At 43.3% G+C, this 22,786-nt stretch overlaps 1 protein-coding gene across 2 annotated transcripts in view; it reads left to right on the top strand.

The window, feature by feature from the left end:
* The window catches only part of ppargc1b (peroxisome proliferator-activated receptor gamma, coactivator 1 beta), a 61,915-nt gene extending 44,803 nt beyond the window's left edge, over window positions 1-17,112 (top strand). For both annotated transcript variants that reach the window (XM_088375092.1, XM_088375099.1), the window contains 10 exons: window positions 278-484; window positions 3,143-3,256; window positions 5,429-6,389; window positions 7,210-7,258; window positions 8,444-8,502; window positions 8,588-9,140; window positions 9,737-9,794; window positions 9,959-10,077; window positions 10,716-10,843; window positions 11,204-17,112. In XM_088375092.1, coding sequence (XP_088231218.1) covers window positions 278-484; window positions 3,143-3,256; window positions 5,429-6,389; window positions 7,210-7,258; window positions 8,444-8,502; window positions 8,588-9,140; window positions 9,737-9,794; window positions 9,959-10,077; window positions 10,716-10,843; window positions 11,204-11,298 — 2,343 coding nt within the window. In that variant the 3' untranslated portion in view covers window positions 11,299-17,112. The remainder of the gene's footprint in view (window positions 1-277; window positions 485-3,142; window positions 3,257-5,428; window positions 6,390-7,209; window positions 7,259-8,443; window positions 8,503-8,587; window positions 9,141-9,736; window positions 9,795-9,958; window positions 10,078-10,715; window positions 10,844-11,203) is intronic.
* Window positions 17,113-22,786: the final 5,674 nt, after the last annotated feature.

Below are 22,786 nucleotides of genomic sequence, written 5' to 3'. Positions count from 1 at the left end.
CAAGCTATCACTACATACCTGCTAAAAAGATTGTGGCAATCGTGTGAATTCCCTTTGTCCAACCATTCTAATGGCCAGAATCCCCTAAAATGCCCCTTGCGATACAAAGTGGTCTTTAAACTATACATTTTACAGCCGAAGGTCTTCAGTGTCTTTTGTACATTCAGCCACGCTGACCAAGGTTGCCAGATTTTTATACAATGGGGATCAATAATTGTTCACATGCTCGTGATGCAAGGTTAACAGAAAGGTCAAAGTGTTTTCTGGTGCACTTCAGATTGAAGAGGAAAACGCGGCGCTGCTGGCCGCTCTGACAGACAGCCTCGACGGTATGGTAGACGCAGAGGTGGGCGGCCTCTCTGTCTTCCCCGCTCTGGGGGAGGACGAGCCCGAACAGGACGAGGATGACCACGACCATCTTCATCATCTTTCTGTTGGCGCAAAACACATCAAATGCTCGCAGGACACAGAGGACCCTTCTCTGGTAAGGCCATTTCCTGTTTTTCTTTCTCTCTTTCCTTACTAAATAAGGAAAATAAATCACATACTAACTTTATTTACAAATGGCTACCTGAATTTGGCTACCTGAACCCACAGATGTTGAATTATTCGCACAGGTACACTTGGTTATACTTGTCTGCATTAGTACCATACTGGAATCCACATCTGTGTGTGGTGTCCAAGCGCTCTCTACTAGTTTGTTTTCCACCAGCGTGCGCCCCCTCTTTCACTTTTCACACGTCATTGTGGGATGCCTTAGTAGACCACCCCTCCCTCTCCCGGTTGCGCCCCCTGTTATTCCCAAAGTCCAAAAACTTCCAGGAATCTACTGTAACTTTGTCTTGGTTTGAACCTGAGAAACACTTTTCATGCTAAATATCTGTAACGATGATAGACTCCTGCTACAATGCCAACGTGTTCTGAAAGAAGGACTAACTCATCATTCACTGAGGCTCAAAGAACCTTTTTTGTGTCTGTGTGTGTTTGTGTGCTGGATCTAGACTACAAAGATGCTTTTGTTCCAGTTGGCTGAAGCATAAATATTCACTCAGTCTCACGGCCTCTCCGTTTGCATGGCCCGTTTGCTAGTTGGTGTTCTATCAATCTCTAGAATTTTAATTAAGACGTGCTAATTTAATGGGTGCACCAACTCTAATAGAGTAGTGCAAGAGTCAAAAAGTTTTGGGAAAGGCTGTTCTACAGTGTAAAATGTACCTTTGATTCATTGGGGTGAGTAGCATGAGGCGTGATAAATTATTATGTTTTTGAACAATCATGTGGCTTAAAAATATTGGAAAAAAACAGTTTTCTAATGTCGTATCAGTGGAGGTATCTTTTGATACTTTTTGGCAAGTCGGGGAGATTTTAGTTCTCGTGGTAGGGGTGTACCAATTTTATTCTTGTGGGTGCATGTCTAGTTTGGGAAAGGATATGATATTATGACCTGTTATTGTTTCCACTAAAGAGGCTTTGTTGAAACTTTTTTAGGATTGTAGTAATTCCAACAGATGGCGCACTGGTTAGCTCGTCTGCCTCACACTTCAGAGATTGCAGGTTTGATTCCACCTCTGGCCCTCCCTGTGTGGAGTTTGCATGTTCTCCCCGTGCCTACGTGGGTTTTCCCAGAGAACTCCGGTTTCCTCCCGCATCCCAAAAATTTGCCAATTGAGCACTCCAAATTGGCAACAGGTGGGAATGCGAATGGTTGTTTGTCTCTGTGTGGCCTGCAATTGGCTGGCAACCAGTTCAGGGTCTCCCCCGCCTACTGCCCAATGACTGCTGGGATAGGCTCCAGCCCCCCCGTGGGGACAAGCAGTACTGACTTAGTTTTGATCTGTTTTGGCAAGTTAGGAAGGTTTTGGTGTTGAGGATGGGGATGCGCCAATTCTGTCTCATTTTTGAAGGGATATACGCATCAAGAAGCTTGGAAATGTCTGATCTTAAATTAAAGTCGCTGTTGATATACACTAAATGGGTTATGTTTAGATTTTTTTGGTGGGTGGAGTTGGGGTAGTGCTTCCAAGAATAGGGCTGTACCAACTCTCTCTGGGTGTTGAAAAGTTTTGGGAAAGTCTTTTTTTTTTTTTTTTTTGCTGTACACTCTTTTTTTTTTGTGCAAGGGTTAGTGCCGTTCGAACCGTTGTGGCTCCAAGGGTGGGATGTGCCAATTCTGTCATGGTGTTGAAAGATTACTTGGCTTAAAAGGTTTATGAAATGCTGCGTAAATTGTGTGAAAGTTGATGATTTTCTATTTGGTCGAGTCTCAGAATACAAGATGTAGTTTAGCATAGTAACTACACTCACACACACGCACACACACAGACACACAGATACACACATCAAGTGTCCAAGCAGGGCGCTAAATGCAGCGGTGGCATTGTTTAGTCCCTAAACAATGAGTCTCATGACAATGATGTCTTTGTGTTTTGACATAAAATAAGTGCACCCCTGGCCTGCCCTTGGGTGACATTGAGAAGTAAATCATCCAAATGACAAGCAAAGCAAGCAGGTTAATCAGTTATATTCAGGAAAAATAGAAAGAGAAAATGGTGAGAGGTCAAAATAACAGGTGCTTGAATTCATACAATGTTGTAATGTTTGAAAAAAAAAAACATTCCTTCAATGCGTAAACTTCAGGAGATGACAAGAACAGAAATCACTTGGCAAAGCAAAAATTAGATTTTACCCGAATAGAATCAGGCTTAGCGATATCTGGACCCAAACTAGTGCCATGCTGTGACCGAATCTGTACCACATTCATAGATTATACCAAATTAATACCAGACATCAGACAGACCAGTACCAGACCACTCCTGGACTAGAACCATAATCAGACCAGTGACATGCTTTACATGGCTGTCACTTGACTAGAATCAGAGTATAACCAAATTAACATCAGACTAGAGCCAGCTGCCCCTCCCCAGGGATCATACCACACTCCAGAGTCCAGACATAATCGCAGTATTTTCTCTCCAATCTGATATCATCTGATTGGTCTGTTATGAAGACTGCTGATGGTGACAATGACGATGATGATGATGATGATGATATGAAGATTATGTTTCCCTAGACACACTGGTAGCTCCACGATGTAATGAATTAATAATAATTTAATAGTTTCTTCCTCGTCTTGTGTTACCAGCTGAAGATCTTGCTGCTCACTCCGCCCAATGTGCCTGTGGGCAAAGATAGCGTCCATGGTCATCGCTATAGAAACAGAGGATCACACTCACGGACGGTCCGGCCTCCAGTTAAGGTGAGGAAGATATATTATGACAAACCAAGGTGACAGTACACCTAGACTAATGCTGAACTAATTAAAAATGAGTAAGTTAGCAAATAAGTTAGCAAAGGAGTTCAAACATACCAGTGCTAAACTCGGACAGATGAAGCCCAGCTACTACCAGAGTGCAACAAGATTAGTAACAAACCTGGACCAGACTAGTACCAGGGTAGAACCAGACTAGTATCACCCTTCTACCAGATTAGATCCAGACTAGTACCAGTCTAGAATCAAATTAGAAAAAGACAAATATAATAGCTCTAGGGCAGTATCAGAATTGAGCAACCTAGTTCAGGTTCGTAATACACTAGTACCAGACTAGTAGAAAACTAGGATTAGTACTTGGATTAGTAACACACTAGTACCAGGATAGTAGAAAACTAGATCAGACTACTGCTAATTTAGGACCTCATTAATAACAGACTAATAACAGACTAGAGCAGACTAAAACCAGTCGCAGAAGCATCCCAGACTGTCATCAGATTAGAATTATACAACAGGTAGTTCAAGACTAGTCGTATTTGAGAAATGAGGAGGGACCAAATGAGGACCAGTGTAGTACCAGACGAGTATAAGACAAGTGCCAGACTAGGACCAGTTAGAACCAGGCTGGGAGACAGATTGCAATTCAATTTCTTTTTTTCATGCATCATGACAAAAAATGATGGCGTATATTCTGAGTCTCTTTAAATTTAAAACACAGCCAAGCTGAACATGTGACTGATGTCTTTATTCACTTTTCAATTCCACTCTTCAGTCGTCAGGAACAACAAACAACACCACTGACGTCTCATTTTAGAAGTGAGTGCGGTGCAAAGAGAGAGGCCATCGCTCATCAACAAATATGGCACGAGGGGGAATACATGTACAACTACTCTGCACTAGATGATTGTGGCACTGCTTGTCCAATTTGGGGTGGCTGTGTCAAAGGGAATGGGGCAAACCAGGGACCACTAATTAACTTTGTTAGAACCATGTCAGTACATTTAGAGATTCTTACCTTACAGGGTATTATCAGACTATTACCAGGCTACTTCAAGACTACAACTTTGCGCAATATCAGTATATTAGCTAACTCTCATTAAAACTGCATTTACAAACATATCCATCCAAAACAGAATTACACTAGTATGTGTCAAGAAAAAGTACCAGATAACAACAACACTAGAACCATACTGACTAAACTCTACCCAGACCAGTTTGAGACTACGACCAGACCTGACCTATGTGGGTATTGATTAGATCAAATAATGGAAATTAACCTTTGCTGAGCCAAGATACCTGTTTTTCCATCATAAAATCCTCATGGGTAATCATCCATCCATCCATCCATCCATCCATCCATCCATCCATCCATCCATCCATCCATCCATCCATCCATCCATCCATCCATCCATCCATCCATCCATCCATCCATCCATCCATCCATCCATCCGCCATCCATCCATCCATCCATCCATCCATCCATCCATCCATCCATCCATCCATCCATCCATCCATCCATCCATCCATCCATCCATCCACCCATCCATCCATCCATCCATCCATCCATCCATCCATCCATCCATCCATCCATCCATCCATCCGCCATCCATCCATCCATCCATCCATCCATCCATCCATCCATCCATCCATCCATCCATCCATCCATCCATCCATCCATCCATCCATCCATTCATCCATTTTCTATACCGCTTTGTCCCCATGGCGGTCGCGGGCGTGCTGGAGCCTATCCCAGCTGTCATCGGGCAGTAGGCGGGGGACACCCTGAACTGGTCGCCAGCCAATCGCAGGGCCATGGGTAATCAGTAAACAAAATATGAAAAAATTATGATGTTCTGAAATAATGAACTTGTTTATGCTAAATTTAGTCACAAATGTACTTAAATGCACTTGAAGATACATTTAATTTGAAAGGCACTTTACTCTTCAAAGAAATCTCCAAGAAAGCGCTAAATTGAAAAAAAATATCATGAAAAACCTACTTGCGTTAATCGCTACTCTAATTGTCTGTGTGTGGGAAGCACTGTATTAGTTCATTGCTTAATGTATGAAAAACGCATGCGATGCGGTAATTGAATAAACTGTGTGAAAGGATCTTAATATTTGTGCGGTTAATCAATGAGCTTGTCTCCACCCTCTCAGATGGATGCTTCTCAGGTGCGGAAGCCACGCGCCGTGCGTCCGGCCGGCCGCCTGTGCACCGAGCTCCATCGCCATCTCACCATATCCCGGCGGGATGCCAAGGAGCCCCCAACTGCAGATCCGGAGGACGAAGAGGAAGAGGAGGAGGATGAAGACGACGAGGAGAGTGAATCAGAGGAGGACGATGATGAGGAAGAAGAGTCTTCTGGTAGTGAGGTAGAGGCAAGGCAAATCAAGGCACCTGCCGAGCCTGTCAAGCCTCAATTCACCTCGGAAAAAGAACTCCACTCTGTAGTGGACCTTATCACCTACATGCACACATACTGCATGCCTGTGCGCAAGCAGCAGGGTCTGGACCGTAAGGACCCGCCCAGGCCTCGAACTCGACCCGATGTCGCCCGCCCGTCAGTAACAAACTCTCACAGCCGGCTGGTCCTGGTGGCTCCCTCAGCGAGCAGTGGGCCAGGGTGTGAGCCCCGGAGACTTCCCTTCGCGAGGCGGAGGCAGTTGAAAACCAACTCCCTTCTCCGTGATCTCCTGCAGCAGAGTAGCTCCTTTGATGTGAGCAAGCCTTATGGATTGCACAGTCCACCGTACACTCAAGCAGGACCAGGATCCCCGCCTTCCAACCGACCACCTGGCACTGTCACCACTAAACCAGATCTTTGTAAGGACCCTTCCTTGCCCGCAAGGAGAAATCACCCCTGTGAGGCGCTGCAAAGCCCTGTGGAAGACAGTGGCTCGTTCTCAGTTCGCCGCTCCAGGCGTCTGGCTTCCTTCCCCAGCCGCTTTGCCAAGAGGCTGCGGCCCGGGCAGACAAGGGAGGGTGACTGGAGGGAGGAACGGGATAACGGGCTGGCGGGAGGCAAGCTCTCGCCAACTCAAGCGGGAGGAGGGACAACGACAGAGGCAGGAATGCAAGGTGATACAACAGAGATGACCAAAACCTGCTGCCACAACGGTGAGAACATGTCCATGGGCTTAGTTAAGATTTTTTTGGGGGGTTGGTAGCAAGCTTTGTGATGTCAAGAATAGGGTTGTTGGATTGGCTTGTTACGTCAATGGCTTGGGAAAAGACCCTCCCGTGACATAAGTAGCTATCAATTAAACTGGTTTTAGTTACACTGATTTAGTTTTTGACCTGGGTGAAGCTGATATGGCACAAGTTATGTTGCTTAGTTTGTTATATTAATAAAAATAATAATAATAAATACGAATAATGATAATGCAATAGGTTTATATAACACTTTTCTCGATTCTCAAAGAGTCATAGTCATTCACTAAACAGGGTTGGGAATTTGCGGTGGCGGAAATTGAGATGTGCCAACTCTGTTTGATTTTTGGACCCGTTCATGATTTTAATCGTTTGGAAAAATATGTTTTATCGGGTAAAATCTGCATATCTAAATAGTGTCTGTTTTTGTTAAATTGATTGGCCAAAATTAGCGGTGAACCAGGGAATGCATGGCCTAAGAAATAACCTGATGCACCCTCCCAGGGGGCAACACTGTTTGTCCATTCCACACCAAATTAGCCAATCAGTAGCCCAAAGAAGGTCATTTGGGGCAAAGGCACAATAACAGTAGGATGAATAGTACAGTTGACTTTAATATAAAGTTGACATGTTGTGTGGACAGGTTTGTCAAATGTGACTTGACTTGATGAATGTTGTGACATTGTGATGTGAGTCAGTTGTGTAAAGAGGACAGCGCTAGTCAATGTTGTCCACATGTTCCTGTCCTTTATTGCTCAAATTGTTCTTTGTGTGTGTGTATGGACAGAGAAGCGAGCCTGCCTGTGTCTGCCTCTCAACACCAGCAAGTCCACAGGGTGAGAATTTCTCTTGGCTTTATCACACTCATGCTGACCGGCTGCAACATTGTCCATGCCGTGAAGGAGCCCACGTGTTTAGGATTCTTTGTTTGTAGCCACAAGCGGGCAGCCTGTCATCAGAAGTGAGAGCAGATACATGAGCAGTTTACTTAACAGCGCACTTACATCCGTTTTTACTCAGGGTGTCTGTAGGAGACTGTGAATGAAGCCTGTGCAGGAATCCTTGCTCCATGTACAAGGCCTTGAAGGAGGTCCCTGCAGGAGGCCTTGGTTTCTATACATGGCCTTGAGGGAGGCTCCTGTAAGGGACCTTGAAGAAGGACTCTATGAGGTCTCTAGGGATCCTTGAAGGATGTACCTGTAGGAGCACTTGGGTTCATAGTTCTTGAAGGAAGTCCCTGTAGGAAACCTTGAATGCAGACTAGAGAAGTACTTTAACTCATTGTACGAGTCCTTGAAGAAGGTCTTTGTAGTCCCTGAAATAGGCCTTGTAGGAATCAATTAAGGGGATATCTGTACAGGTCCTTGAAGAAAAACCCTCCAAGGAGGTCTTTAAAGGAGGTTCCTTAAGGAGTCCTTGAAAGAAGTCTAAGTCATTTTATAAGGTCTCTGTCCCGTATAAGTTTCTTGAGGACGTATAGGTGTCTGTTTGAGTTCCTATTGGAGGTACTCTACATCTATGATTGTTTGATGATGTGCGTAATGGCAATCGTGCACCCCGTTTAATACGCACGACTTTGCCAAGTTGTCATTTCTCATCCCAGCAGTCTAATATTGATGCATTCTAATCCAAAACAGATTGTATTCCAAGATGCTTAATGATTCTGACTGTAAGCTGAGCCCAGACGGGCGCATCCTCTCTGCCCTTCGCTTTTCCACATTAACCTCCCACCGGCATCCCTGGAGCGTCTCCAACTCGCTCCGGCCGCCATCCTGAGCGCTTTCCCTGGCATGGGTCCATTCTTCGCATTAATCTGTCTTTTCAAAGAGCTGGCCGTTTTTTTTATTCCCGTGGTCGGTGTGATTGTGGCGCCCAAAAAAAAAGGAATAAAAAAAAAAAAGAAAATAGATGAGAGAGAAGAATGGCAGTGAGGACAGGCCTGCATGTAGCAGCTCTGATAAGAGAGGAGGCGTATTGATGAAATCTTATGTGATTCTCTTTTGTGTTTTCTCTGACTGAAGAGAGTTCAGCAGCAAGACTTTTGAGCAGACGCTTGGCGTGGATTTGTGTGGAACTGCAGGTAAACTGAGTATTTGAAGTATTCTCGCAAGCCATTCTCGGAAGACCCTGTGTGAGTCCTTCAATGACCTTATTTAAATCTCCAGGTCTGACGCCTCCCACCACACCGCCTCACAAGCCGGTGGAGGACGACCTCTTCAAGCCAACCGAGGCCAGAAAGGATGGCGAAAGAAACAGTGACGCGTCTGTCCACTCATCCGTCCACTCCTCTGCCAGCGTTGTCGGCGGCCTCCGAGCATCCTGGCTGAGCCGCACACATCAGCGTAAGCTACCGGAGCAGACAGAGCTGTATGCCCAGCTGCGGCGCATGGGTCAGGCCGGAGACAGCGACGCCTGCCGTGGCTTCGGCGACCACGACTATTGTGTGCTGAGCCTCGGAGAATCCCGCAAGCGCAGCGTTGCCATGCTGAGCACCATACTGCAGGGGGTTGGAGAACACCAACTCAGTGATGCAGCGCCGGAAAATGGCATTCAATCCAATGTTGGCGAGCCAATGACATCATCACAACCCTCGTCTGACTGCCAGTCAGTGGCCACCACACCCCCTGCCTCAGAGGAAGAGTGCTCTGCGGTTTCCCGCTCGCCCTCACCGACCCTCCACGTTTGTCCTGACTCCACCGCCAACAAGGGAAACTCCAGGTAAACACTCCAAGAGAGGTCGACTTTTTGATTCATTTCTAGTCGCCGTGTGCATTTCTACTTTGCAAGGTGGTGGTCATCCCGAATAACTGGCCGGAGGAGCTATCGCATTAATTGTATGTGAGCCGGCATAGCAAAATCAGCTACAGTGACCCATATTTCAGAAATAAGGTTTTAGCTTAATCAAAAAGAGAATGATCTCAACTTTCCAATGATGTATCAACCATTGTGCTAAGATACTCTTGATACCATTATTACTCATTACCGTATTACTACAGATATGAATAAGTAGATTTGACACGCCCTCGTTGAGCTGCGTGCCTACAGCAAAGCTAAGCTAGGATGGCCGATTCCAAGTGTGGACAGCAAGAAAACTAAAAGGCCATGGATGACTGAACATTGTGCAGCATACCGTTGCACACAACGCCGTACGTGAACTTTGACTTGGTAAAACGGTTTTGCCTTTTTAGAAAAAGGCATACAGTGAAAGCACTGTCAAAGTAATGCACCTGTTCTCTTTTACCTCCCGTTGTTGTTTCACCTTTTTTGTCCTTTTTTCCACTTTTCATCCCTAACGTGTATTCTCCCGTCCTCAGTGAACACTCTGAGATATGCCCAGACGACGAGCAGAGGAACAAAGCCAAATCTGACGAGGTACACAGTGTTCTCGCTCGTCTCCATAGTGAATCACTACACAGTGTGTATGTGTGTGCGTGCATGTGTGCAGACAACATCTGCAATGCTAAAAACCTCCCACGTCCATCTGTGTGTTTTCTCCCACCCGTTGCTAACTGTTGCCATGGTTTCCCTGTTGCCAGGAGAACTGTCAGGTGTTCTACATCCACAACCTGCCCAGCAGCATGACCCAGAACATGCTGAGGAAGCGCTTCCAGGTCTTTGGCACAGCTGAGGACTGCAAAGTCATCATCTGTAATGAGTACGTAACCAGCTTCCAACCAGACCAAAGTACATTTTAAGTCACCAATATACTAGAATGACTTCAGAAACTTTGTCTAGAAATGCATAGATCTTCCATATTCCATATCTTCCAGCAGTGGTGTCTATGAAGACCTGTAGCGAACCGCGAATTGTTTGTAAGGACATGGTTGTTGAGTCTGCACCAGGGTTAGTTTGTTTGTATTCACACCAGCGTAAAAGGTCCGGACCAGCGTGGGAAACGAACTCTTTCAGTTTAAAGTGGAGCAAACGTTTGAGGTGTGAATACACCCTAGGCTCAATTTGGAAATTTTCAGGACCCTAGTCCTTCGATTACCATAACACGTTTCACTTAGCAACATGAAGACAACAGTTTTGAGTGAACCCACAAAAAAAAAAAAATCTCAGGTAGCAGTGTCCAAATATGCTCTGGATGGCTGCCATTTTAGTACAAAGTGGCCATTTAGACTCTCATTTTGACAGAATAAGACTCTTCTGGGGTCCTTCAAAGATGAGCTCCAGCTACCAAATATGAACCTCATACACTAAGACAGGCAAAAATGTTCAGTTTTCGTTATTGTGTGATTCCATGAGGTCCTAATAGTTCTGATTTGTGTCTCTTCTACTGTACACCCGCAGGGAGCGCTGCGGTGTCATAAAGATTCGCCAGTCTGGCACCCAGCGGCACCGGCGGGAGCGTGAGAATGTTTTCCAGAGCGCAACTATGAGTGGGAGGAGACTGACGAGGAAGCGTTACATCGACCTTGGTGACTACTGCAACCCACACAGAACAGATGCTCTAAATTGCCTTGTGCTAGGCTAATGTTAGCATGGCATAAAATCTGGACTTCGAACACAAATTGCATATTCTGTTGTATCAATGGTACAGGTGCCCACACACGTTCATTGCATTTTCTCCCATCTCGTCGAAAACCATTTAATAATTCGGACAATCACTATACGTAGCTTGCTGGCATAAATACAGTGGATGACTTAAGGTAAATTATTTGAAGTAAAAATATAAATACATTTCAGAACAAATAAACTTGATGATCTTTCATTGCACAGCATTTGGGATTCACTGGCCTAGGCTAATGTTAGGTTTCATCCCCTCCTTCACTGTACAGACGAGGCAGGTCCAGGTCCAGTCAAGAGCAAGTACGACGCGCTAGACTTTGATACGTTGCTGAAGGAGGCCCAGAAGTCGGCGCACCACCGCTGACTGTCCCACTGCGCTGAACCCAAGCTGCGCCGCAACTGTCCCGCCTTATTAAATGCCACACACCACGGCAGCAGAAAAAAAAAAGCGGTACACACCTCTCCACACAAAATGTTTACATTTTTAAAAGGAGTGGACGAGATCGTTTTTTGAGGGGAGGAGGCAAAAGCGGCTACTTTGTAATAGCTACGAGACCAGCCGCAGCGCTACGTCCTGCCGAGAGACCTCCGTAGCAAATCTTTGTTGCGTGTGTGCGTGTTTGTTTATGTGTTTCTGTGTGAAAAAAAAATTCAGGTGGTGCGCGGCGTTCTATCGCCAGAAAAAAAATACAAAAGTAATAAACTATGTGTGTGGTTGTTCAAAAAAATGGAAAAAAAGATACCCACTTTGTTGGATGTTCTACATGGAAAAAAAAACCTGTGGTGTGTGCAAAGAGTATAACGTTCAATGTAAAAAGGTGGACAAAAGTTTACAAAAATGAAGATTTTCTTTCTTGTTTTGTAATTGTAGTGCTTCCTTGATTTGATCTATGCACTGTTGGGAAGTTTTTTTTCTGCTTTATCCCACTGTCACTGTCAACGCTAAATCCCCAAACCCTGTTTTTTTTTCAGAGGCACCCTCTACTGGCCCGCATTTGGTTAGCGACATGGATAGCGCGAAATTCATTGTGGGAATGTTTCACCTGACAATTAGGAGGCGAATGTTAGCCTGGATAAGTCAGCATTTGTTTTTTGTTAATCAGGATATTAAATGGTTATCAGTCTTAGTTTTAGCCAGCAGACAAAATCACACAGCACACCTCTATTTTCTAGTGGTAAAAGGCCAGTAATGCTAGCTTTAGCTATTAACGCACAACACGCCTGTTGTATGTGCAGCCCTTGACATTAGCTTTAGTTGTCGAGCATGATTACAGTACACGTTTCTTGGTGTTAGGTCTATGTTCTTGATCTTGAAATGTTAGCGTTCGCTGTAGCCAGCTATCCCAACCACACAGCACCTTATTTTTAAATCCACTGTTAGCCATCCAGCATGACCACAAAGCACCTCTTTTTTCTATATTTAGCTTTATCCTCCAAGCAAAGACAATATTTCTCATTTATTGTACACAGTTAGATTTAGCCAGCTAAAATGTCTCCAGTGCACCTCGGTTTTATACGCTCAACATCAGCACAAATTAAACACACCTCTATTTTTTACTGTTTGCTTTAGCCTGCTAACAAAACCACATAGCCCCTCCATTTTGTAGCGCTAAATTTAGCCAGCAAGCATGGCTACAGTGCTCCTATTACGTATTTACATACACTGTTAAATGTGAATGTTCAATACCACTATTTTTCAGACAGAAACCAGGAGGAGTATTCACTCTTGAGTACTCACCAATTCTGATACCAAGTACCAAACAAGTATTTTAATACTTTTATTGCGTTACATAAATACGACATACAATTTTAGTTTTAGCTTCAGCCACCTAGCCGGCTTAATAAAACAATCAGTAAGGGTGGAGCATTCCCACATTGAAGGTGACGGACTGGTCCGCTCTGCCGATGCAATGTGTATTGTTTACATTTAAATTGCAGCCTGTGTTGTTCAATGGGGGGGAATATGGTTGTGGCAGTGGCTCCATTACAACAAACGTCCCAGTCCCCTCAAAATATCCATAGTAAATAATGTTGGTTTGATCTGATGGAATGTATCTGTCACGATGAATGTAAACATTCCCTTTAGCGGCAGTTGGTTGCACCCAACCTGGCCAGTAGGAGGCACTGAAAAAAAGGGAAGGGAGCGTTGGAATTTAGCAAGAAAATGACACGGATGGTGTCAGGAGCATCTCTACCTCACGTCCATGCGCCGATGCTCTCCCCGCCGCCATCCTGCTATCCCATAAGGGTTCATTCCCTAAAGCCTCTTCTGCACGCCACCATGTTTGTAGCTCATCAGCAAGCTTTGCAAAAGCTTGTTAACAATCCTGGTGATGTGAATCGGGGGTGTTGCAGTAGGGATACATTTAAAACAGGCTAGATAGGGGTTCTCGAGGGACCGGCCTTGGGCAGCCCTGTCTTAGAAAGATTAAATCTAGCCTCCGTTTTGACATCTAGCCTGACCACAGCCTGACCTGACCTCTGCTTCACAAATCTGCCACTGGTTGATGCCTCTACTCCAAAAATGGTGGCGTGTGGAAGGCTTTAGTTCTGAGCACTTCCTCTCCTCGTCAAACTGAGACACAGCTTTGTGCGGGTTCAAGGCCTTGATTTTCCGGGTCCTTCCACAGCTTATCAACTCACACACAGGCACACACAAGTACGCTGAATGTTTACATCATGGTTTACATAAATCTCTAATATAAGACAACACCATACTAGCTCTCGAGCGAGAGAGCGAGAGAGAGAGAGAGAGAGAGAGAGGGAGAGAGAGAGAGAGAGAGAGAGAGAGAGAGATGTGTATGGCTAAATGTGTACATAGCACTAAAAATCTTACATATAATTTTGGCGGCAGCAGGATTTGGAGGGAACTTTGACATAACTTGACACAAAGTCTGGCACTGTGTAAAAAAAGAGCAGTGCATGAAAAATCCCTTTAGATGATCACGTTTGTTCAGTTTTGTTTTTAATCATATTATTAGATGCAATACGTGAGAATGGTCACTGAGTCATCAAGACGAATGTGATCGACGTGTACAAAAATCAATCGTAATCTTGCACACTAAACGTCCCGACTGGAATTGTCGGAGGTGAAGAGACAAGGGGAAATGGAGGAAGGGGTGATGATGATGATGATGATGATGATGATGATGAGCTTGATGATGGTCTTGATGATGATGATGAGAAAACCCACTTCGCTTGGGAATTTGCAGTAGCAAAAATTTCCCCTAAATTAAAAACTTTAAAATGCACGCTAACACAAAATATTTTTATTGTGAAACATCCATCCATTAACATAGTATACACACATACACATGCACTTACATACTGTACATCAACTTGCTGTGCAAGCTCAAAACATTTAGACATACATATGCACACAAACTTGCATACACAAACATGCACCTAAATGTATGGTGACAAATGTGAACTTGCATACACAAACGTTCTTACTTCATAAACTTACAAACACAAAGTAACTTACATAAACACATTCATGTGAACTTACATGTATAATGTACTTTGCACACAAACTTAGACATATGTAAGCTCGTGCCAACTACCGTATTTTTCGCACTATAAGGCGCACTGAATTATAAGGAAACGATGCGATAGTAATTTACTAGTCGTACTAAAACATACAGAAACATTTTGGCAGAGCACTGTGTACAACCAGTATGGATCAATAAATTCATCAATTGATCCATATATAAGGCACTCTGCATTATAAGGTGCACTGTGTTTTTTTGAGTAAATTTTAAGTTTTTAAGTGCGCCTAATAGTGCGGAAATTACGGTAATATTCAGACAAATGTCCCGGTAAATCTGTATTTACCGTATTTGCCGGTGTATTGGTCGACCTTTTTCGATCCAAAATCGACCGAAAAAAATCGACCTCGACTTATACACCGAGTCATAAAATTTAACTTCGTATTCATCGCTTCAAATGTGATGGTAACCAAGGCCGTTTCTCATGCATCTCATTGTGCGTTGCACTTAGAAAATTTGAACCGGGCGGCGTGCGCGAGTGCGCGGCCCGCTGGAAGTCGAATGAGGCGCCGCCACCACCTCCGCGGTGCTTATAAACAGCCGATCCGCTCGGCGGGGGCTATTTTCGGCCACTTGGCTCGTGCGCACGGCCTCCCGGATGTGCCGGGCGGGTGCGCGAGCTCGCCGGCCGCTGGAAGTCGAATGAGACGCCGCGACCACCTCCGCGGTGCTTATAAACAGCCGATCCGCTCGGCGGGGGCTATTTTCGGCCACTTGGCTCGTGCGCACGGCCTCCCGGATGTGCCGGGCGGGCGCGCGAGCTCGCCGGCCACTGGAAGTCGAATGAGGCGCCGCCACCACCTCCGCGGTGCTTATAAACAGCCGATCCGCTCGGCGGGGGCTATTTTCGGCCACTTGGCTCGTGCGCACGGCCTCCCGGATGTGCCGGGCGGGTGCGCGAGCTCGCCGGCCGCTGGAAGTCCAATGAGGCGCCGCGATCTCCTCCGCGGTGCTTATAAAGTGCCGATCCGCTCGGCTTGGAGCTATTTCCGGCCTCCCGTTGGTGCCGGGTGGCGTGCGCGAGCTCGCCGGCCGCGATCTCCTCCGCGGTGCTTATAAACAGCCGCATGCGCACGGCCTCCCGGAATTTGAACACATTTCGTCAATAAATTTCGCATATTGAATTTTGAAGTTTAATATAATGCAACAATTGAGCTCGACTTATACAAAGGATATATCATAAAATCGTAAATTTCCGTCGAATTTTAGGGGGTCGACTTATACACCGAGTCGACCTGTACACCGGCAAATACGGTATGTCAACTTGCACACATAAACCTAAAAGTCCTCACATATATTAAATAGATAAACTTTCACCAATGTACATACATACCACAATTTACACGAATTTACATAGGCACTTATGCCAACTTGGATACATAAACACACACAAAAATACACACGTAAACATTTTTTTTATTTTTTTAACATTTGCCCCCTGACGTCTCATCATGTCATCACGTCATCTCGTGATCACAGAAGCCTTAAAATCAGCAGTAGGTTCTTCCCTCTTCCACACGGCACCTCTCCGATCCAATTCCGACCGCCACTGAGGACGTTTTATTCAAAAGAACTCTTTTTCAATAGCCATATTCTAAAAAAGGTATATACATATATATGAATATATCTCAATATATATTTGTGTGTTTGTGTAGATATATCTAGATGACGATATACTTTCTTATAGAAAACTTTGATGTTGACCTTTTGTTTTCCTTGTGTTTTGAGAAGACACATTTTTCAAGTGTAATAATAAGCACTGTCCACTTGGGCTAGTTCTAATCAATCCAAATATGAATAACAATAACGATAATAACTTTCCAAAGGGAAAAGATTCTCGCCACAATGCAATACTTCCTGCTCTTCGTTTCTGAAAAGTAGGGGAAAAAAAACGGCAAGAAAAACTGCAAAACTTGACCAAAAAAAAAAAAATACACAAGTTGGTGGCTTTCTTGTTTTCTGTTTAAACGCTTAAATGTTGATTTTTCTTTTCTTTTCTACTAAATCATTTCATCACACAATATAAACCTTTAAGGATGTCAAATGAGCACTTGGTAGGCAAATGATTCTATGTGAAATAAATATAAATACAATAATAAATACAAGAGAGAAAATATAAATGTGAGCGTGTGGAACAATATAAGATAAAGGGCATATGTTTTATTTTGACTTCTAAGGACACACTCATCTGATTCTCTTTTTTTAACATAAAATATGCTACATACTTTGCGTCAGATTTTATATTTTTAATTTTATTTTTAATTTATGCTCCACTTAGCTTGGATGTTTTGAGGTGTGTTCTTTTCCCGTTTTTATTCAGTTTTTTTTGGGGGGTGTGATTTCATGACGGGTGAAGAATGTGGAGAGGAGAAGTGTGTGTGGGCGAAAAGGCATTTCAGTATTTTTGAATTGCTCAAATCTAGTTTCTTAGATGTTCTTGTTATAAATTATATTTTAATTGGTGTACATAGTTTCAAACAGGAGACGCTGGCTTCCTTTTAAACTGAATACATTTTTCTCTTCAGAGATTGTTTACATTATGAAACTGTAGAGACGTGCTCCTCATATACTGTATAAAGGACATATATTCATTGATTTGCCTCCAGTAATAAATCCCTAATGGAACAGCACTTGCTTGTGGCACTCCTCGTCTTCATTTCAAACTTCTCTGTCACTTCAGTCAGCAGTTATGAATGTGCTTCATTCCCTACTGTGGATGCTATTGTGTCATCCCATGCACTGCCGAAAAGAAAATGTCTAATTTGCGAATCAGTCACTAGAGGTGATTGCTGTAAAACCTGTCAAAATGTGTTCTATATGTGAGTGAGATGTCAAAGTTGTGCAACAGCGGACAGCTGTTTGAAAGCTCTTTTCACACACCCCCAGTGCACCTAAAAAAAGCTCTGAGGGATCCAAGATTTTGATTTGGGTAGATTTGATCCAGGTGAAATCAGACAGATTCTGAGATTCAGAATCACATACGGACGTAAATCAGACAGATTCTGAGATTCAGAATCACACACAGAAGCAAGATTTGGGGTGCAAAGCGAGCTCCAATTGCACACTTCACATATGAGTGAAATGGTTAACTGGATTGTATTTCATGACAATACAATGCGTATACATCACTTTTTTATGTGCTTGCAACCTTCAACTCTCTGACCTGAGGTGCTATTTGTGGGGCACGCCCATGGACACTCTCATGCACACTCAAGGCCACTAGCAATTTCCCGTGTGGCGCGTGAGTGATGTGCTGTGTGACGTCTCAGTGAAGATGCTGACCATATTCCTCAGTCACCCTCACGGCCACAAATAGTAACTCTAATCAATCAATAATAATACAATCAAGAACTACAGTACAGTACATTATTATTGAAAGTAAAATAGTTTTTTTTCCTAAACCAAACACCCCTATTTTTTTCAGAAAATAAAGGTGTCTTCAAGAATGAATAGTGTAATAATACAAAAAACAATTTGTATTTTGTGACTTTCAAAATATGACTTTCTTCCCTCATAATTTTTATTTTAATACCGTAATACACTTGTGATTTGAGAAACAACTGATGAGTTTTTATGTGACAAGATTAAAGGTGTTGGTTAAATCTGCCCTGACCTATAAAATAACACAACTGTAACTAGTGACTTCTCCTCTTGTCAACACTGCCAGAATGTTGAAAGTGTGTGTGCTTGGGTGTGTGTGAATAGTGGAGACAGGAGGAGACACGTGTTTGAATTCATCGCGTCAGGTGCTTCCTTTCCTGTCCTGTGTCCATCTTCTTCTCTGCTTTGGTGTGACTACAGCAGTGTTCCACAGCCTTTTTTCATTCAAGGCACACCTTTTCACTGGAAAAAATCTCGAGGCACACCACCAACAAAAATCTGTTAAGTGTTACACCAGCTTCTATATTAAAATCAGTTATATTACAACAGAAGACATAAAGTTCTATTCCTATATATGTATGGAGAGTCGAATAATTGAATAAAAATAAATACTAAATATTCTTTAAATTGTATTTCTTTTGTAATTGAAAGTGACAGTTTTTGAAAAAATGTTTTACACGGTGTAAGGAATAAACTATTGAAAGTGATTGTGACCAAAATCCAAAATAATCAATATGGCTTTGTTTACTGTTTTAGACTGGCTCTATAAAATATTGCGACATTAAGAACAAAGTCACTTTTAAAGACGCTCTGCTGTTCTGACAGTGGCTGAGTGGCTATCACAGTCGAGGTGTCTCGACTTGACTGTGTATTTTACGTTGGTGAAATATCCAAGCCATTTGGGCCCCTAAAGTGATTCGTTGTTTTTTCAGTTCATATGACTTCAACCAGTAGGTGTCGGTAATGCGCATTGAAGCTGGTGCCACCACACCGTAAAACAAAACGAAGAAGAAAATGACGTAACTTCCCGTTCACGAACGAGTCGTGAATTGCATTTCCCGTTCACAACGAACGAATCTGTGAGTGAACAAATCAGTGCGTGAATGATTTGCATTTCCAGTTCATCGCGAGAACGGATCAGTGAGGGAACGAATCCTGACTTTCCCGTTCGCGAACGAGTTAATGGGTGAACTGCCTTCCTTCCCGTGCATCAACGGATCAGTCAGTGAACGTGTTGCGTCTCCCTCCTGGCGTGAACTATGTAAGCCAGAATGTAAAGAAAGAACCACTCACTGAAACACCACTTCTTTTATGCACGTTTTCTCCAAGCTAACGGCTAACTTTATTGCATGAAGGGATGCGCCGTTATGCAACAACGGGGAGATTATGCTTCTCTTTGGGTAATCTTGATTTTATAACACTTGTAGTAGTTTTTAGATAACGTGTATGCACATATACGCCTAAATATTGTTATCCAATATATCTACTGCAATTTCACATTGGATTGCTGGTTTGAAATTTACTTTTATTATTATTATCATTTTAATAAACATTTATGTTAAAACTTGTCTGGTGTTTTATTCCTTGTTTTTATATTCGCCAATTAAAACATAAAAATCAGACATTTGGTTAATTGCATTATATGACAACATGTGTAGGTACACTTCATGGACACTTCAATAGGTACACTACACGAGGTAAAAGAAAAATAAATAAATAAATAAATAAATAAATAAATAAATAAATAAATAAATAAATAAAGGGTTTATTGCACAACAAAAGCATTATGTCACACTTGGGATTGAACCAAGATCTTACCGAGTAAGAGCCCGAGTCACTAACCAGTCAGCTGTTTTGACATGACAACCTGTGGTTGAATGCACTGTTTTGTACTAGTGATGTGCATCACAGACCACCAGGGAAAAAGCTTAAGTGAAAGTGAAAAGTGCCACACCCACCCTCACCCCCACCTCCTGATCGGCTGTTTGAGCTGTGACGTCACTTGGACACTCCATTAGGTACACCGCCATTTTCAAGTGTACCTAATAACAGGCCACTTTATTAGGGAAATATCATGGTCAAAGGTCACAGGTGCTCTAGTCCTCGGGGCCGCATTCCAACATGTTTTCCAAGTGACCCTCGTTAAGCGCAGGTGCGTGAAAACTTTTAGCTTCTTTCACGTTCAAAAGGAGCTAAAAGTTTTCACGCACCTGCACTTAACGAGGGAATCACACGGACACTCCATTAGGTACACCACCATTTTCAAGTGTACCTAATAACAGGCCACTTTATTAGGGAAATATCATGGTCAAAGGTGCTCTAGTCCTCGGGGCCGCATTCCAACATGTTTTCCAAGTGACCCTCGTTAAGCGCAGGTGCGTGAAAACTTTTAGCTTCTTTCACGTTCAAAAGGAGCTAAAAGTTTTCACGCACCTGCACTTAACGAGGGAATCACACGGACACTCCATTAGGTACATCGCCATTTTCAAGTGTACCTAATAACAGGCCACTTTATTAGGGAAATATCATGGTCAAAGGTCACAGGTGTCAAGCTCTAGTCCTTGGGGCCGCGTTCCAACATGTTTTCCAAGATTCACCTCGTGTATTTCCCTAATAAAGTGGCCTGTTATTAAGTACACTTGAAAATGGCGGTGTACCTAATGGAATGTCCGTGTGATTCTCTCGTTAAGTGCAGGTGCGTGAAAACTTTTAGCTCCTTTTGAACGTGAAAGAAGCTAAAAGTTTTCACGCACCTGCGCTTAACGAGGGTCACTTGGAAAACATGTTGGAATGCGGCCCCGAGGACTAGAGCACCTGTGACCTTTGACCATGATGTTTCCCTAATAAAGTGGCCTGTTATTAGGTACACTTGAAAATGGCGGTGTACCTAATGGAGTGTCCAAGTGACGTCACAGCTCAAACAGCCGATCAGGAGGTGGGGGTGAGGGTGGGTGTGGCACTTTTCACTTTCACTTAAGCTTTTTCCCTATTGGTCTGTGATGCACATCACTAGTACGAAACAGTGCATTCAACCACAGATTGTCATGTTGAAACAGGCGACTGGTTAGTGACTTGGGCTGTTACTCGGTAAGATCTTGGTTCAATCCCAGGTATGAGAAAATGCTTAACTGTCCCTTTGTTTACTAATTCTTTTTTTTTCTTTTACCTCGTGTAGTGTACCTATTGAAGTGTCCATGAAGTGTACCTACACATGTTGTCATATAAAGCAGTTAACCAAATGTCTGATTTTTACGTTTTAATTGGCGAATATAAAAACAAGAAATAAAACACCAGACAAGTTTTAACATAAATGTTTATTAAAATAATAATAATAATAAAAGTAAATTTCAAACCAGCAATCCAATGTGAAATTGCAGTAGATATATTGGATAACAATATTTAGGCGTATATGTGCATACACGTTATTTAAAAACTACTACAAGTGTTATAAAATCAAGATTACCCAGAGAGAAGCATAATCTCCCCGTTGTTGCATAACGGCGCATCCCTTCATGCAATAAAGTTAGGCGTTAGCTTGGAGAAAACGCGCATAAAAGAAGTGGTGTTTCAGTGAGTGGTTCTTTCTTTCCTTGGCAAATCGTAAATCGACATTCTGGCTTACATAGTTCACGCCAGGAGAGGCAACACATTCACTGACTGATCAGTTGATGCACGGGAAGGCAGTTCACCCTTTAACTCGTTCGCGAACGGGAAAGTCAGGATTCATTCCCTCACTGATCCGTTCTCGCGATGAACTGGAAATGCAAATCATTCACGCACTGATTCGTTCACTCACAGATTCGTTCGTTGTGAACGGGAAATGCAATTCACGACTCATTCGTGAACGGGAAGTTACGTCATTTTCTTCTTCGTTTTGTTTTACGGCGTGGTGGCACCAGCTTCAATGTGCATTACCGACACTTACTGGTTGAAGTCATATGAACTGAAAAAAGAACGAATCACGTTCACTGATAAACTGTTCTGTTGAACGAATCGTTCACTCACGAGCCAACACTAGTCCATCTGTGGTTATTTGCAGAGAAAAATGTGCAGAAATTTTCATGTCGAGATGCGCAAAACTGGAAGGGACTGGCAGCTGTAATTTTAGGGAAAGTTGGCTCTACAAATTTTGATGCCGGAGTGGATCATGTCAATTCTCTTTTCAAAAACAAAAAACATTGAAGATTGTGGTGTGAAAAAGTTCTAAGTCCTGTTCAAGAAAATGTGTAGCTGAGCATGTCGATGAATTACTTCGGCGTTCATCGAAATGAGACGATAAAAGGGAGAATACCATGCATAGAAATATAAAGATATATATTTATATCTAAGACATGTTCGTATATAAAGGCCCATTTCTATTTGACTTTCGACTGACTTTGCCGTTGCATGTAAATGGGTTATTCCGAATGCTTCATAAATGGGAATTTTGACCTTAATCCAAATATTGACTGCATGTTAACGTAGTCACTGTGCAGCCAGCCAGTCCATGCAGGTCCTGCATGGAAACAACAGCGAGCTCCTAAAAATAGTCATCATGGCTCCAGCTGCCCCCCTCCTCTCCTCGCTTCCTCTCTTTGCAGCAGTCACGAGTTGTCCCTGCGTCACGGCTCGGCCTGGCCAGCATCATGGCCGTATACGGCAATCCTTTGAGCCGCCGTCTTATGTCAGCAACGCTTACGTCACGAGGCGGTGACGACACACGCGCTTACGTATGCACTATTACAAAGCGCAGAGGGGGAGGAAGGCTGGAATTAGAGTGCATTTGACCCCTTTTGCAGGCTCCATCCGGGATATTAACGCTCGGCTGTCGTGTGAGCAGTTGTGAAACACTGACGTGACCCACATATGAGATGGTGCTGTGCATATGCAGCATACTTAAAGCAGGGAATCTCAAAATTTCAAAATCTCAAAGGACAACATTTT

Source organism: Syngnathus floridae, chromosome 1, assembly GCF_059516105.1.
Source record: "Syngnathus floridae isolate MCC-2025c chromosome 1, RoL_Sflo_1.0, whole genome shotgun sequence".
NCBI classification, from domain to species: domain Eukaryota; kingdom Metazoa; phylum Chordata; class Actinopteri; order Syngnathiformes; family Syngnathidae; genus Syngnathus; species Syngnathus floridae.
Note: the sequence above shows the minus strand (reverse complement) of the source record. Positions and strands in the feature narration are given on the sequence as shown.